General features: G+C 57.7%; 2 protein-coding genes across 6 annotated transcripts; both read right to left on the bottom strand.

The window, feature by feature from the left end:
• Positions 1–12: 12 nt before the first annotated feature.
• SLC29A1 (solute carrier family 29 member 1 (Augustine blood group)) lies at positions 13–12,716 on the bottom strand. Of its 5 annotated transcripts, none has more exons than XM_027127395.1 (13): positions 12,601–12,716; positions 6,696–6,778; positions 4,751–4,832; positions 4,435–4,637; positions 4,191–4,330; positions 3,773–3,907; positions 3,581–3,678; positions 3,355–3,433; positions 2,815–2,912; positions 2,224–2,332; positions 1,889–1,974; positions 1,264–1,463; positions 13–937 (listed from the first exon to the last, which is right to left on the bottom strand). In XM_027127395.1, exons 2-13 carry the CDS (start codon positions 6,722–6,724, stop codon positions 826–828), a joined length of 1,371 nt encoding a protein of 456 aa, XP_026983196.1. In that variant the 5' UTR covers positions 6,725–6,778; positions 12,601–12,716; the 3' UTR covers positions 13–825. The 5 variants fall into 5 exon arrangements, with proteins under 5 accessions (XP_026983196.1, XP_026983195.1, XP_026983191.1 ...); XM_027127394.1 differs by lacking the exon at positions 12,601–12,716 and adding an exon at positions 10,646–10,781; XM_027127390.1 differs by lacking the exon at positions 12,601–12,716 and adding an exon at positions 10,139–10,202.
• A 1,806-nt stretch (positions 12,717–14,522) lies between these two features.
• Positions 14,523–15,462, bottom strand: MYMX (myomixer, myoblast fusion factor). The gene has a single exon (XM_027126810.1). It carries the CDS (start codon positions 14,996–14,998, stop codon positions 14,672–14,674), a length of 327 nt encoding a protein of 108 aa, XP_026982611.1. The 5' UTR covers positions 14,999–15,462; the 3' UTR covers positions 14,523–14,671.
• Positions 15,463–17,079: the final 1,617 nt, after the last annotated feature.

Below are 17,079 nucleotides of genomic sequence, written 5' to 3'. Positions count from 1 at the left end.
CAAGGGATGAACCGGCAAAGGAAAATGGCCTTCCTCTGTCTCGGCCAACAGTCTGGGTGTCCTGGCTCCAGGCCTGTCCCTCCTCTGCGGCCCCAGCAGGAGGTACTGTAGTCACTCTGAAACTAAGAGGACCAACACCCACCCTCACCCCCCTGTCTTGGACCCCGGCCCAGTGCTGGCCAAGGCCCATCTGGGTCAGGCTCATCCCCCCAGACTCTCCAGGGCATGAAGCCATGGCTGGAGCACACAGGGAGCCATGGAGAGGGGGGAAAAAAAAAAAAAAAAAGAGTTTATTTAATCAGAGAGCCTTTGAAGGCACCTGGTTTGAGTGTAAAACAAAAAGTCAGTAAAATGGCGACTGTACAGGGTTCATGATGGGCAAGAACATGGGGAGGTGGAAGGAAGAGGCACATGGGGAGAAGGGGGCAGAAGTATCAGATAAGACTTCAGAACAAGCAGTCCTGACCCCTAGCCACCCCTGGTACAGGCAAACAGGTAGACACATGACACACACTGAGACTAGGAGCCTCTGCCGCTCTGCCAGGCAGGGATTGATCAGAGCCAAGTGCGGGGGCGGGTGGGGGGAGCACATGAGCAGACACAGAGGCCGTGTCCCCTCCCTCAACTCTGACTCTCAGGCCCACAGTGTCCCCACCGTCCATCCTCAGAGGCTCTCTCCTCCAGGCCTGGATGCTGGGCCCAGCACAGGCCGTGAGACAGCAGAAGTCGGCTAGGAAAGAAAACCTCCAGAGGACCCCTGCCCATCCCTGAAGGAGACGGAGGGCAGGAGCAGGCGGCCGGTGCCATCCTTCCGTCCATCCTCGGTCACACGATTGCCCGGAACAGGAAGGAGAAGACAGCCCCCAGCGCCAGGCCCAGAGACAAAAAGAAGGCCATGATGGCTCCGGCCGTCTCTGCCTCGGCTGGCTTCACTTTCCTAAAGGAGGGAGGGCGAGCCTACCTTAGGATGGCCCCTACCCCAGCTCCACCCAGAGCATCTAATTCTGCTTACCCACCTGTCGTACTTCCCCTCTTGGGGGGATGTGTACTGGGGCTGTCTCTACCTTTCCCTGGGAGCCCCTCCCTCACCCGACCCCTCTCCTACCCACCACTGCCTGGGACCCTAGGGCCAGCGGGCTCCTCTCTCAGCCTGGAAACCCTGAGCTCCAGGATCAGGAATCTTCTTTTGCCCTCTTTCCCTCTACTGAGTGTCCCCCATTGGAGCACTAGCCCCCTCCTGAGACCACCACACTCCCCACTCACTTGGGCCCAAAGCACATGCAGAGACTGGCGAGATAGCCGTTGGAGAAGGCGAAGGCAGCCATGAAGAAGATGAACCAGGCATCGTGCTCAAAGACCACGGCCAGGTTGTGGCGGGGATGGACGTTACACAGCAGCAGCAGAGGCACGAAGGCCAGCCGGGCCAGCACCAGGATCGGCAGCCAGCGGCTGTCCTTCCCAGGCTGCGGAGACCAGGCAGTGTCTCAGTCAGGCTGCGCCAGCCCCCAGGGCACACCCAGGCCCCCAACCAAGGCCCCCAGGGCTCCATTTGGGGTCCCTCAGGATCTGAACTGAAATCTCAAAGCCTAGTTACCCTTCAGGGGTACTGCCTGGGAGGGGGCATGACAGAGCCTTCTAGAGTGCTGGCCATGTTCTATATCTTGACCTGGGTGGTGCTTATCAGGGGGGTGTGTATGTTTGCTTGTGTGTGTATATACAGTCATTAAACTGTACACCTACAACTTGTACGCCTTACTGTACGTAGATTGTGTCTTGGTTTTTAAAAAAGCATGGTCGCCTTTCCACCATACTTTCTTGGTTCCCTCTCTGGGTCTCAAGCTGGACTCTCCCCTCTCACAGGGTCTTGGTGCCCCCTTCCTTCACTTACCCACATGGTGAAGGCTGTGAGGCTCCGGCCCAGCCAGTCAAAGATATTGAAAGTCAGGAAACAGGACACAGGAATGAAGTAGTCTCCTGGAAGAGAAAGAGTAGATTAGGGAACGGTTAGCAGGGTCCAAGAGAGGCAGAATCTACAACCCTGACCCTCACTGGGACTCAGTTTTCCCAGCTATAAAATGGAGAAGATGCTTCCAGCCCAGGGAAGGGCAAATGGACCAGGAGAGCCTGGCTGGGGAGACAGCAGTCCAAGCTCCCCTTCCCTGGAGTCCTAGCCCCGCTGGAGACCCTGTCCTTCCCCATCCTGGGAACCCATAGGGTCCTCACTCCAGGCGCTGGTGCCCGCAATGCTGGACTTGACCTCGGCAGCCACGGCAGGAAACATCCCAATAGTGATGGTGAAGACGAAGCAGACGGAGAGAGCCGGGACTAAGATCTGGAGGAAAGGGACTCAGGTCTGTGTCTTCATGGCGGTTGTGCGTCATGAAAGAACCAAGATTCCCCAACACACACACAGACACACAGACACACAGACACACACACACACACACACACACACGAGAATCCAGGAAAGTGGCCAGTCTCCAGTCAGAAAGGGAGGGGATGGGGTCTTCCCAGGTGGTCCAGTGTGTAAGACTCCGCGCTCCCAATGCAGGGGGCCCGGGTTCCATCCCTGGTCGGGGAACTAGATCCCGCATGCATGATGCAACTAAGAAGCCTGCATGATGCAACAAAGATCCCATGTGCCGCAACTAAGACCCGGAGCAGCCAAAATAAATAAATAATTAATAAATTAAAAAAAAAAAAGAAAGGGAGAGGATGGGCAGTGCCGGGAAGGGGGAGGGTGGGGTGGGGAAAGGAACAAAAGGAGAGAAAGAGGGTGAGGGGTAGAAGGCAGGATGCCCAAGCCCCACATACGTTTTTGAGGATGGCGCAGACAGAGTGGCTTTCGTCGGCGGGCTGAGATTTGGGGGCTGAAACTCCGGCCTCCTCTTGGCCTGCTTTTGACTTCTCTCCTGGGGGGTGACAGGTGGTGGAAGGATCTTCAAGTTGTGGGAAGGACAGAGCAACAGAGGACACAATCCCCGAAAGGGCTGGGGTCAGCTGAGGGTGGACATTCCCTTAACCAGTGCACAGCCGCGCCCTGACACTTAGCCCAGACGGCCTTCGAACTCCCACTGTGCAAGTCCCCTGACCTCTCCCAGGAGCCTCAGGTCAGGTTACGCCCTGTCCGGGAATCTGAAATTGCTTCCCAATGTCCTCAGGCGTTCGAGGCCACCCAGGATCTCCCCGCAGCTTCTCTATCCCAGCCCCTATTTACTACTGTGACCCCTCACCCCATCCCTGATCCCTCTCGCCTCTGGCATCACTGCAGCACGCTCATTCTTGCCCTCAGCTCATGCTGCCTCCCTGCTGGGCAGACTGTCCTCCACCCCAGCTTCCTCAGTCTCTTCAGACCTTTGCTAATGAGGTCCAGCTTGGTCTCCTGCTCCCCGGGCCCTTCGAGCTTGAGTTGCTGGTAATAGCGGTAGAATTCCTATCAAGTGAGGGAGACCAGGAAGGTGGATTCAGAAGCGGAATCTCCAGAATCCCCACCCCCCCCAGGTTTCACACCCACAACACCCTTGATCTGGAGTCCTGGACCCGCCCTAGACCCCAAACCCAGTGTTCTCCAGGAGCTCACCAGCCTCGGCAGGCCCAGATAACAGGCGATCGTCAAAATGATAACCCCACAGGCTGTGATAAAATAGCCAAAGGCACTTTCCGACAGCTCCGAGCCACCTGGGGTGGAGGGTGTCAGCGATCAGAGACAGGCCCCCTCCCTTCTCCCCACAACACCAACCAGGGCGACAGGCAGACAGATGGCAAGACTTACTGGCGATGGCGCAGATCATGGCCACAGAGGCAAAGAAGCCTGCCAGGCCCTGACCACTCATGATGGGGGCTGTGTAGCTGGCGGGCAGGAGGCCGGCCAGGCCAAACAGGCTGCCCTGCAGGATGGCACCGAACGCTGGGGAACAGGGTGGGCATCAGCAGGGGAGGGAGGAGCCGGGTGGGTGGCCGGGGCCCCTGCAATTCCTGCTTTACTCCCAGTAAGTCTTGACGCTGAGTGGCCCTTCTCTCCCCACTCCCAGGGTCTCCTCTCCCACACCTGGTCCATGCCCGCTCAGGCTTCTGAATCCTGACCACCCAGAGGGAGGAAGAGATTTCTCTCTGGCCAACTGTGGGTGTGAAAGAAAGGGGCAGGTATGTGGGAAGATCTCTGCCCCAGGTCCCCACCCAGCCCGGCTTACAATTAATGAGCATGATCTTCATCATGGTGACGACAAAGAAGGGCAGAGCATCCATGGGCACCTTCACCAGGATGGCAGTGATCAGGAACACCAACAGGATGGCCACCAGGCTGCCCAGGATCCGCACAGACTGGGGGATCCTGCCAGAGAGGCCGCGACGGCAGAGACGGGTGGTAAAGCCAGGGGCTCAGCCCAGGGAGGGCACGAGGCAGTGAGCGGTCAGGGTGGGGGCCCGGGCACTCACCTCTGATGCAGGAAGGAGTTGAGGCAGGTGAACAGCAGTAGGGGCAGCATGGCACATAAGGTCATGACGTTGTTGAAGATGGCGCTAAGATAGGTCCGCTCTGGCAAGGGTGCTGAGGGGCCGGCCGAAGCCTGGATGTCCTTGCTCGGTTCAGCAGGGACCAAGGACGCGTTCTGGGACATGTCCAGGCGGTTTGTGAAATACTGTGAGGGTTGCACAGAGGAGTGTTAGAACCTCTCTCCCCGTGCCCACAGCACAGATCCAGGCCCTACGTGCCCAGTGGACATGCCCCGGGAGCCCATCCCCCACATCTCACCGCAGTGGCTGTCATGAAAAAATTCCAGGGCAGCAGCGTCCCCAGACCCAGCATGAAGAAGATAAGCCAGACGGCTTTGTACCTGGGGATGGGAGAGGAAAGTGAGGCCAGGTGACTCACCATCCCACCCTCCTTCCCAAATCAAACCTGGGGCAGCCCCCTCCCCTTCTATCTCTCCAGCTGTCCCAGGGCACAGGGCATGCGTCCTCCTACTTGTGTATGTATGTGGAGGGAGAGGTGGCCTGGGATGGGGGAGAGGGCACAGATGAGTCCCGAGAGGGAAGGGGACCAGGGACATAGGACCGAAGGGCATGGCCCAAAGGACCATTCTCAGCCCCAAAGACTCAGGGGACGCTGCAGGCTTGGGAACCAGTGTGACCCACACATCCGGAGGTGGTTTTGGAAATCCTGCTAAAGGCTAGGGGTGGGAGGGTGAGTGAGAAAGCAAACACAATTCTTCCACCCCCGCCAGGCAGGCTGGAAGTGATTACACTGTCAGGGCAGGGCTGCGTGGCTCTCCAAAGAGGATTCTGAGGTCAGGAAACTCCCAGACCATTCTGGATCTAGGAGGGCAGGCAGGCAGGGAGCCTTGGGACATCTGGGAAGGGAGGGAGCTGTTTTTTCCTGGCCTAGACAGGACCAGCTTTGTAGTTTGCACCACATAGGAGAGGCCAGGAGGGACCAGGCCCCTGGACATCATCTGGGCCCCCGAGGGTAAATAAGCACCACCCAGCCTAGGCCAGGTCACTGCCCCAAGCCCCACCCCCTCAGGGCCTGTCTGCGACGGGACAGCTTTCCCCAGACAGCCCTGGGCCCTCCCACTGTGGTCTCCACCTGTGTCTGCCATACTTTCCCCAGAGCCCACACCCGCTTTCTTCACAGAGCTGGCAGGGACAAGCCCAAGGCAACGAGCAGACGGGTCTAGCCAGAGCGCAGGGCCTGGCCGCACCAGCTGGAGGCCTGGGTAGGCACCCCAAGTGGGCAGGTCTGAGCCCTGACAAGTTCAGCCCCCCCATCCCCCTCATATATTCCCCACCTTGAGGAAGAGAGGTGAGGCCTTGATCGAGAGGCCCAAAGGAAGGGAGCATTCCCAGCCAAGGTCCCAGAGGACAGAGGGCCAGAGTGGGGCTGGGTGAGTGCCACAAGGCCAGTGGAGAAGGGGAAGGGGTTCAGAGAGCTGCCACCAGATGGGGGTGCTGGGATAGGGTGGCAGGCAGCCTGGGAACAAAAGACACCGTGGAGGGAACCAACCAAACAGCTTGGGACCTGTACTTACTATGTGTCCTTAAATTCCCTCCCACCCAAGTAAACCTCACGTCTCTTTTACAGGTGGGAGATGGTTTCAGAGACATAAAGCTAAGTGCCCAAGGTCCCACAGCTAGAAGTGGCCTAGTTCCATGGCCTTTGGCACAGGGGGACAGGATGGGCAGGGGGGCGGTGATGGGATTGGGGGGCCCGGGTGGAAGGCTGTTTTGGACCCCAGGCACGGCTTCATCAACCTTTTGGGGGCCTAGACTCCTGGGAGAACTTGCATCCAGCTACAACCTCTTCCCCCAAAACACACATGCGTGATCATGGATGCAGGTCTAACCGGAGGGAACTCCTAGGCTCCGGAGGTGGGGAAGTGAAAGGGAGGTCAGAGTGAGGATCAGGGTGAGGCAGAGGCCAGCTCAGAAACGAGGGGTGCTGCCAGATGTCTCCCCACGGTGCTGGCAGGAGCTGGAAGCTGCTGAACACTGGAAACTCCGACAGGCCAGGGAGGGGCTGCTGCCCCCATCAGCACCCATCAGCACCCAGCCACAGCACGAAGGGCCCCCACCCCTGATGCAGACCCGACTCATAGCTACCTCATAGCCGGAAGGCCCGCCAGTGGTGGCAACCCCAAATTCCAGCCTCCTGGACCCCTTTCCACTCCCCTGGATTCACAGCCCAGGTCCCCCAGTACCTGTCCTGAGGCTGGTGACTGGTTGTCATGGTGACGGCTGTTCTTGGTTATGCCTGGCTGATAGCCTCCTCCCTCGGTGCTTGCTGGGGGCAGAAGCAGTGTGAGGTCCTGTCTCGGCCCTGCTTCCCCACAGGCCTCTTCAGACTCTTGGTTGGGGGGTGAGGAGGGCAGGGCAGACAGAACGGGCAGGCTGAAGAGTCCGGAAAGCCCCACTCCCGGCCCTGCCTCTCAGGACTGCTCCCTCTGACCCCTTGGGCCTGGCCCGCTGGGCCCCCCTGCCTGCTCAGGCTCTACCTGGCTCCCGGCCTGGCCTGGCCACTGCCACCGCTATTTTTATCCAGCAGTTGAAGCAGTTTGTAAGCAGGGAAACAGGAGGGTGGAGCGCAGGAGGGAAGGAGGAGGAGGTATGGTTGAGAGGGAGAGAAGAACAGCTAAACGCAGGGGAGACAGCGGGAGGGGTCAGGGACAGTGATGACAATGAAGTGGGGACAGAAGGAGGGAAACAGAAAGGAGATAAGAGCGAGAGGATGGGGGAGGGAAGAGGGAGGACACAAAACAAACAGATCCGCAGAAGCAGCAGCCTCAGGGGTGACGACCGAGGCCAAACCAGCGAGGCCTCCCTCCCCAGCTCTCTCTGCAAGTCTGACCTCTCTGCACTCCCAGGGAGCCCCTGGGCTCATGGTTAGGGTGGGATTTGGAGAGCCTGTCCCCTCCTGGGGGCACCCCAGACTCCAGCCTCTCTGCTGGTGGCACCCTAACCATCCTTTCCAGCCACTGCCCAGAGGCTCCCTGGTTCCTGGCCAGTCTTCCAGGAACATACTTCAGGATGTGTGTGGGGACCCAGCCTCTCCCCTGACCCCCAGTCCTGGCCACAGGGTCATCCCATCCCCCCCGGATTCCTCTCTGACTCACTCCCATGTCCTCTTCCCCTTTCTGAGAACAAAGTTGGAGGGAAGACTGGAGGGATGGGAGCAGAGGCTGCCTAGTCCCCAGGCATCCAGCCTCCTCCCTCAGTATCCCTTCCCTGCTCAGGCAGGGAGAGGCTCCCTGGCACCAGCAGAGGAAACAGCTTTCCCTCGGATGGCATAGAAAGCCAGGCAGGCGTGTGCTGGTGTGTCCCCAACATGTGGGCCTAGCTCTGGAGCCAGCTCTACCGTTCTGGGCGAGGACTGGCTTCCTTGCCCACCAGGACCAGCACTCAGACTTGCCCAGACTTGCCAGCAGAAGGGTGGGGGCAGAGGGGGCCCGGGTGGTCTGTGGGAGGTGGTCCTAGCTCAGGCTCAGGCAGCAGGCCTTGTCCATGGGCTCCTCCAGAGTAAGGGTGTAGAATGAACGTGGCGGCACAGGGCATATCAGGAGAGAAACCCCCAGGCCTCACTGTGGGAGGGAGCAGCCCCATTCTGAGAAGCCTCCCCACAAACACAACCAGGGAGATAAAACCCAGCCCTGTAGCTTGGGAGATAAGACAGCCAGCAGTCTCAGCAGGGGAGCTGAGGGGGTGGGTCAACTCACAGGTACAGCCAGTGCTCCAGGCCCCAGCCTGAGACCACAGCCCTGGGGACCCCAAGAAAGGACCGCGATGGGCCTTTCTACCCCCCCCTCCAATAATTCCTCTCAACCCCTCCCTGGGTAAACTCCAGCCTCTCCAAGGCCTTCCTCAGCCCCACAGCCCACATCTGGGCCATAGGACAAGGAGGGGAGGGGCAGACCCACATAGCTCCAGATGGAGGCGCTCTTCCTTTTTACAAATATTTACCGAAGACCTCTGCATGCCAGCCAGGCACTGTTCTAGGCACTTGGGACAGTGGTGAATGACAGTTTATACATTTTCCAGAAGGATGGGGACGAGAGGGCTCTACACTGGGGTGTGGGCAGAGGCAATGAGGGGAATCCCCAGCTTCTCACCTCACCCTAACCTGTGCTCCATCCTCACCCTCCACAGGCAAGATTCCTGGCAGTAAAGAGCACGTGCAGCTTCAACGCGCAGGCGGGAGATGGGGGGGGGGGTGCGGAGAATAGAGTATCTCCCCTTCCTCAGTAAAATCTCTCTAGGCTCAGAGGAGTATTTCTTTCTGCTACACCCCTGCTCTCTGTTCTCAACTGTCCTCACCCCAGTCCTGGGCACAATTCAACTCCAGGGGCAGCCCGCTGCCCCTGCCCACATCCTGACGTTCAGCCCACCAGCCCAGGTATTTTGTTTTTGTCTGCCTTTGCCCGGCAGCAATTGGGGATTTGAGACCAGCTCAGAGCATCTGGTGCTCCTCAGCCATGCCTTGGCCTGCCGAGATGAGGCCTTGACAGCAGCCACCAAACTGAGCACCTCCCCAACCCCAGGCCCCAAACACCTCTCATGACCCCAGCTTCCAGAGACACCCGTGTGGTGGCATCAAATTCACCACCTCCTTGGATCCCACATGGGGCCACCACCTGCAGATACCTTCTCCTGCCCTCGGCTGCCCTTGCAACCACCACAAGCTAGTACAAGACTGTCTCCACGAGAACAGACGAGGACAGCTGAAGTTCACAGAGGTTGAGTCATTTGCCAAAGATAACAGAGCTAGTGAATGGGTGAGCTGGAATTCAAACTCAATGTGCAGCTTACTCTAGGCTCCTTCCTGGGTGGGGAGGAAGGTATAAAGGCTGTTTCCCAGCCAGCCTCTTATACTGGGAGACAGGGTAACTCTACTCCAAGTAAGGGATTAAAAATAAGGTAGGGGTCGAGGTCACCTCCAGCCTGAACTAAGTGTCAGCTGTAAGGCACTCCCCCACCCCATTACACACACATCCTGGCAAGGAGAGCTTACACTGGCAGGAGGACAAGGCAGGAAGGTCTGGAGGTGATTGAGAGGAATGGGCAAAGGGACAGCCCCAAGAGGGGTGAGGGGCAGGGGTGGGACCAGCCCTCCTCCACCACAGCTCTCCCCTGGGAAGAAAATCTGGGATATGTCTTTGTTCTTTCTCTGAGTGAAGCAAGGATCCTCTCTCCGGGAATAAATGAGGACGCGCCCAGGAAGGGAGGCCAGGTACACGAGTTCGGCCAATAGAAGGCGGTGGTTAAAGAGACAGCTCCTCCACTCCCATTCCCTGCACCCAACGCAGTTAACGGCGCGGCCCCTCCCCAGTACCAACGACAAGAATTGATCGAGATTAACCTTCAACTCGCCCGCCCCTTGCAGAGGTCAGCTCCGCGACAACCGGTTTCAGGCCCGGGAGCCAAGTCGTCCACGCCCGCTCGGGTCCGGGTCCCCGCAAGGTGCCCCTGCGCCCGTGCCTCGGCGCGCCACGTGCTGCGCGGCTCAGGTGGGGCCCACCCCGCGTCCCCTCCCCCGGCCGCTCAGCTGCCAGGCCCGGCCTCCCTGCTCTCGTGGCAGGCGGCAAGCGGCGCCTTCCACCCCGGCGACCCCCGGCCCCCGGTTCCCCGGCCCCCAGTCCCCGGGTAGCACCTGCTGGGAAGGAGTCTTCCCGCGTGGAGGTTTGCGCGCTTTCCCTGCCACTTCCCGCGCCCGCCTGAGCACATTCAAACCCGCCCTCCGTTCGCCCCGCCCCGGCACGCCCCGGCCCGCGCCCGCTCTCCGGCGTCCGCCGAGGCCCCGCCCCCGCCCCCGCCCCCCGCACGCCGGCTGCCGGCTCAGAGGGACCCCCGACTCGAGACCCTCCGCCGCCTGGCCTACACCTTGCACTATTTCTGTAGATAGGACCTCTGGGGGCGCTGCCACGCCAAACCCTGCCCCATCACGGAGCACGTGGGGCTGGAGGGTATAGCAGCACACTGGGTACCCCCGGTCTCCGCGCTGGGGTTACACAAACTCCTACAAAGCTGTCTCGAGACACTCCCAGCGACAAACCCGCTCAGACAGATCCGGACGGCCCCCGCATCGCCCCTACACCATCTCAGACGTTCTGTTATGGCTCCCCAAGCCCCCTCCCACACCATCTCTTTCACACTGCACCTTTTTCCTTTCCAGCGTCCCCTTCCCTTTTCAGTGCCACTTTCTTCGAGTCAGACTTTCCTTTCCTCTCCCCAGACCCCACGCCGGGGATCCCTCCGACGGAATCAGCATGATGTGTGACCTGGGTTTTCCCACACAGATCCGCTCACCGACAACTTTGACTTAGCGATGTGTGTGGCGTGGTGGGGGGAGCCACAGCCCTGTAGCCCTCTCATGATTCACCCTTTCTAAATCCAGAACATTGGAAAAGCTGAGGCACAGCTGGCAACGGGAAGAGAAAACGCCCGTAACAGCTTTATAGCCTGAGTGAATCCTATGGTCCTGATACTCAGAGGTGGAAGCCTTGCGGAGCCCCATGTCCTCCCTGGCTGAGGAGGAAGGGGGTGGGCATGCTGAGGAATGATCAGTCCTTCTTGTACCTCCAAGGGAGGGGGAAGGATTCCCTCCTTTTTCGTTGGTCAGTAAATCTAGGGGATGGGGGGATCACTGCCCCTACAGCAGCCTTCACTATAGGAGAACAATCCAAAGGCTAGAGAGATGCTGAGGACAGAAAATCCAATTCACCCCCCACACCCTTGCCCCAGTTACCCAAGAGGCCTGTACCCTGGAGAAGCCATAGGCACTAATTAACAATTAGCAGTACTAACATCGTAGGGATAAGGCAGAGTCACGCCTTCTCCGCAGAGAACAGACTGGGCTCTGACGGGAAGGGTAGTTTTTCTACTTAGGATTGATCAGTGGATGCACCCCAAGATACTCAGAAGGGCTGTTCCCAGCCTACTGGCTCAGGGACCCACAGAGACATGACATACCAACATCTCCTGGTCTTAACCAAACAGAGGGCAGGAAGAGGGGTATGAGTGGTATTTTTCTAGGCACTGCCCCATGCCTTGAGGGCAGCTTCATGTCTGGGTCTCCCTCCCCCCATTCCTACCCTGTGTTTGTCCAGCCTCTCTCTTCCTCTCCTGGCCCTCTTCTCCCCTTTTGCTCGGCCCCTGTCTCTCTCCCCATCCTCACTTCCCGTCTCTAAGTCTGTGGAGGTGGCAGCCCTTCGTGGTCAAATGGATCCCCCAGGCTGGTGGCCATTGGCTGCAGCTGTGTGCAAAGGGGGCTGGAAGTGGAAAGAAACTGGAGGGAAGTGGTGAGGGTCACAGGCCAGACAGCGGAAGGCTGGTTTCCCTCCCCACCCCCGCTGAAGCTCAGCCTGCTCACTAGATGGCAACAGCCAGGGCTGTTATTGCTGGACAGAAGCCTGTCTGGCACTCTCCCTGCCTGGGCCCCCAGCCAGCACCCACACCCCTCCAGAGCCACCTCCCTACGCAGAGATGGTTGCTGGGTGCCAGGGCCCTCTGCTGGACAGCCTCGGAGCCCGACTCACAGTGGCCTGTGCCCTCCAGGCCCAGCCAGTCCTTGTCACCCTCTGCCCAATCTTTTGGCTCCCTCAGGTCCCGGGTACAGGGGTAGGGTGTGAAGGGCTGATCCAGCTGCACCCCACCCCCACCGGATCCCCCACCTATTTGAGCCTGTGGCTTGCCCTGATTCCCTCCTCCCCCTTCCAGGCCCCAAGCCTTCCTCATCACCTCACACAACCAGTCCTATCCTTCCCCAGCCCTGCCTCCATCTGTGTTTGCTGGAAGTGGATTTGCTTGGCTCCGCAGTTTGTCACCAACTCGTCTCGTGACTGTTATGTTCTTAGTCCTGTTTGCGACTCTATCTCTGTGGCCCTCTGGCAGGCTGGGACTAGGGAGAGGCCAGAGAGGCAACTTGCCTGATGCAATATTTAAGGGGGCGCCCAAGTATTCCAGAATCCAGATAAATAATGTTTAAAGGCAATATTTTTTTAAATCAAAGTTAATACAAAACAAAAGAGAAAAAAATCCATGATGAACAAAACATCAACTAAACTAAAGCCAGAATCCGGCCCTCTCAGGGTCGGACACCCTCAAGTCCCTCACCTTTCTTGTGGGTGTGTACGGGGATCAGGGTTCAGGAAGACTGGGCTTGGTTTTCCAGCTTCATTTCTCAGACCTCTGCCCCTATCCTCTGCTCTGGGAAAGTCTCCGACCTTGGAGACAACTGAATGTGGTTAGGGTAGGGTAGTCATCTCACCACGGCCTCCAAGGTCTGGGAAAATGATCTCCTCCGCCACAAACCGCAGTTGCAGACTCCGTTGATTTCCCCCGCCCCACACGCGCAGACCCCGCCCCCTCGCCACGGCCCCGCCTCTGCTCCCAGCGCACCTGCAGGGACTGCGGAGGGCTCATCCGGAGTCCGGGAGCGCGGACGGAAATTCACAGGCCTCCCTTTGGCCTCCTCACTTCGGGACTGGGGCCGTCGTGGTGGCCGGAAACCGCAGTCCGCGCCGCGTCTGACCGGTCTATACCGCCGGGCGGCAAAGGGGCTGCAACGGGCGATCCCGGCGCCAGCCCCGCGCCTCGCGGCTGGCTCGGTCCCGCCGGCGCCGCTCGGGAGTGAGGAGCGCTCCGGAAGGCCGGCGGGAGGGGAGGCCTGGAGCGGGCGAAATAAATAAAGGTGCCCGTGACCCTGGAGGGGACCAGGGGTTCGAATCCCCTTCACCCCGCCCCTCCCCCGGGCCACCTTCCCGAAGGGGTCGAGCACGTGCACTGGCTTTTCAGGACTCCGGGAGGAAGCAGATGGTGCCGGGGTGTGGGGAGGCGGGGGTCTGGCGGAAAAGCCCGCTGGGCCGGCTTGGGGGCCCACAGCTCTGGTCTCGGTTCTTCCCCCAGGCCAACCTTCTGAGGGGTATGCTAACGGGGTGAGGGTCCTGAAAGGAGCCTGTACTCCTCACTTTCCCACTTTGAACCGAGAGCCCAGGACTCGCTGGAGGAGGGTGGGAGGGAGGAGTATTGCATGGGAACCGTAAGCAAATTATCCGGAGGCTGGCATGCAAATACCTCTGACAGCTCTTATTTGATCCCCGAGGGGCCTCCCACTGGGGAGGGGAAATAGGTGAATTCCTCAGATCACACCCCACCCACCCGCTACCCCTTAGATCCCATCCTGAGCAGAGGACCCCTCAGGGGTATGCATTTCTACACTGCTCCTCTGGGCGGCTGCCCACAGGGTCCCTCAGCAAACAAATCTCCCTCTTCCCACACCACTAGCTGCGAAGAGTGTCCACGCTTGCTGGAGGACGTTTACCTCCTTACCCTGAGCTGGCCAGGCAGACCCAAGACTGCTGGTTTACAGTGTAATATACTCAAATTAGGCAAGTGGACGTACAAACCGAGAGGGACAATGGAATAGGTAGCAAAAGGAAGCCTTGAATTGTTTCCCCATCCCACCCTCTGGACAGGTTCGACTGTCATGCAGTGCAGGAGTGTGACAAAGACTGTCAAAGACATCCCAGGCATTCAAAGCAACAAATATTTATTGAGCACCTGCTGTATGTATGCTGGGCTTTGGAGGCAGGACTGACTCCCTAGGGAACCAAGGTCTTACTACTTGGTAAATCACGAGTCAAAGACAGACAGTCTGGATTAGCTAGGTTAAGCATTGTCCCTCATTGGACCTCATGTCCCCATTTGCCTGCGGGTGGGGGTGGCAGAGGGAGGAGAGTCAGTTCCTCTCCCCTCACAGGCCAGAGGTAATTAGAAACGTTCTTGGAAAAAAAATTAAAAAGATGGGACTTCCCTGGCGGTCCAGTGGTTTAACAGTCTGCACTTCCAATGCAGGGGGTGCAGATTCGATCCCTGGTCCGAAACTAAGATCCCATATGCTGTGCGGCCAAAAAAAAAAAAGAAAAGAAAAGTTCTTGGGAAGAATGCAGGGGCAGGGAGGGAGGGATAATGATGGGTTTTCTGCTAAATGCAGAGCATCCTTCCAATCATCTCTGCTGGGAGTCGGGGGCGTGGGGAGGCATGTCCTGGCCGGACCCCTCTCATGCTCTGTCCCCCACCATGTCTTCTGCCCACTGGGCAGGCTGCAGTCAGTGATGGGGCCAGGACTGTCTTACTCCAAAAGAAAGCGTTTCAGTGGATACAGCTGCTACCAGGATTCATGGCCTCATTTTTGGGAGGCTAGCCTGTCCCTCCTCTCCAGGCGGGCCACTCTGGAGGCCTCCCCAGCATCCGGCGGGTGTCTCTGGCTGAGGACAAACAACAGACAGCCCAGCAAAGCCTCTCGCATATCCTGAGAGCCCAGGCGGTGGACCAGCCGGCGCAGCAGGGGCAGGAAGTGCCGGCGGGCAAGGCGGGCAGCAGGCAGCAGCAGGCGGGCCAGCAGCGTCCGCAGCAGCAGCGGGAGCAGCAGAGTGGGCATGGCCAGTGACTTCCAAGGCGATCTAGACTCTAGGCTTGCCTTTCCTGCTCCCTCCTCACCTGGCAAAGACATGAGGTGGGCAGGATTTAACCCCCGCTTCAGTTTATACCCTCCTGCCCCCAGATACCAATTCACGGGTCATTTTTGCTTTCCAGATGCCCTTGCTTTGGGAAGGGTGGCTGGGTCAGGAGGACACTCACCATAACCCAGATGGAGACAAACAGCGAAGGCAAGAGTAAATTCGGGGCTGGGACCTACAGCTCTCCATTCCCAGCCTCCAGGGGCTCTTACTGTCCCTTAAACCCTCCCTTCCTCTAGTCACCCCCTCCTCCTGTGCACTCTCAGTCACCTGACATTCCCTAACCCCTCTCCCTCAATCCAACAGGAGTTCTTCCCTGGGCAATTCTAAGTTTTCTTTTCAGGGACCTTGATCCACCCAAACCAGACACTTCCTACCCTCCCAGTGCCCCACCGCCCACAGCAGCCCAGCTCTCACCAGCAGGGACTGCCGCTTAGCATCAGTGTCCAGCTGAATTTGCCTGCAGGGGCTACAGTCTCACTGGACACTACCCAGGGCGGCCCCACCCAGCTCGGCCCCACCCAGCTCAGCCCCACCCAGGACAGCTTGCCTGGGTTGGGGGAGCAAGGAAGAGACAGCTGTGTTCTGGCACCTGGTATGTGGAGGGATGGGGGCAGCTGGACTGGAAGAAGTGATGCAGGAATTCCTCCTGCTGGGTGCAGACCTCAGAGTCTGCACTGCACTTTCTAATGGTGTGATCTGAGGCACGTTGATTCTTCTGGGTTCCAGTCCCCTCGTCTGTTACCTCAGTAATTGGGAGGAGTGACTGGAATGGGACAATGTATGAGACCCACTGACCCAAACCTCAGAAGCAGTAAGGTTGCAACCCACACACCGGGCATGCTCAGAGTGGCCAAGATGGAGAATGGACCGGGGCAGGCATTGTGGGCCCTCTCCTGGAATAGAGGCGTGAGGTCACAGTCCATATCATAGCTGGACACAGCTGGGCAGCACTCCCACTCAGGGACGGGAAGAGAGATACCCACGTCAGGACCCTCTTCACCCACGTTTTCTCCCAAAGATTAAATGGAGTTCCATGAGATAGTGAGGGAGAGATGGCCCAGGTTTGTTTTATTTTGTTTTTAAATACCTCATTCTGACATGTACACACTGCTATATTTAAAATAGATAACCAGGGACTTCCCTGGCAGTCCAGTGGTTAAGACCCTGCGTTTCCAATACAGGGGGCACGGGTTCGATCCCTGGTCGGGGAACAAAGATCCCACATGCCACACAGTACATCAATCAATCAATCAGTATTTTAAAATAAAACAAAATAAAATAGATAACCAGCAAGGACCTACTGTATAGCACAGGGAACTCTGCTCAATATTCTGTAATAACCTAAATGGGAAAAGAATTTGAAAAAGAGTGGGTACATGTATACGTATAAATGAACCACTTTGCTGTACACCTGAAACTAACACAACATTGTTTATCAACTATACTCCAATATAATATAAAAATTTAAAAAAATAAATAAATTTTAAAAAATACCTCTTTTTTTTGTTTGTTTGTTTTTGGCCGTCCAGCATGTGGGATCCAAGTTCCCTGACCAGGGATCAAACCCGCACCCCCTGCATTGGAAGCACAGAGTCTTAACCACACCCTCATTCTTCTACTTCATAAAATGGGTATAATTTCTGCCTTGATGGACTCACATGAGATAATGGCCATGAAAGGGTTTTATAAGAATAAGGACATGGGAATAGGATCGTTTATCATCAACCCACCACCATCCCCCATTAGCATCATCACCATCTCCTAAACCATCAAAGGCCTTGAAGAAAGAAAACTTCCAATTTTGTCGAAAAGGTCTGTCCCCCTTCTTCCTGGAGGAAGCTGGGCCGGGAGAGGAGCCAAAGTACAGATGTGTAGGTTTGGTCTTCCTTTCCCTCCTGTCCCTTCCTGAGGAGCTGTGATGGTCATCCCTGGGCTGTGGGTGGAACGTGTATTGAGTATGTATGTGCGTCACGCCTGTGAGTTCATGATCTCACTCAATTCTCACCATCACTCTGCAGGGGAATGATTATTATGACCTTTGTACAGATAAGGAAACTGAGGTTTAGAGGGG

Source organism: Aethalodelphis obliquidens, unplaced genomic scaffold, assembly GCF_003676395.1.
Source record: "Aethalodelphis obliquidens isolate GAN/ISIS:26980383/991018 unplaced genomic scaffold, ASM367639v1 scaffold31, whole genome shotgun sequence".
Taxonomy (NCBI): Eukaryota; Metazoa; Chordata; class Mammalia; order Artiodactyla; family Delphinidae; genus Aethalodelphis; species Aethalodelphis obliquidens.
The sequence above is the reverse complement of the archived record's forward strand: the minus strand, read 5'-3'. Positions and strand labels throughout refer to the sequence as shown.

Bases quoted from the DNA above. Each gene is read 5' to 3' on its own strand.
- SLC29A1 (XM_027127395.1), bottom strand. From the start codon at position 6,724: ATGACAACCAGTCACCAGCCTCAGGACAG. The intron at 4,331-4,434 runs GTGAGTGCCCGG...CCTCTCTGGCAG, and splicing joins AACTCCTTCCTGCATCAGAG to GATCCCCCAGTCTGTGCGGA. The intron at 1,975-2,223 runs GTGAGGACCCTA...TTTCTCTTCCAG, and splicing joins TGCGGGCACCAGCGCCTGGA to GAGACTACTTCATTCCTGTG.
- MYMX (XM_027126810.1), bottom strand. From the start codon at position 14,998: ATGTCTTTGCCAGGTGAGGAGGGAGCAGGAAAGGCAAGCCTAGAGTCT.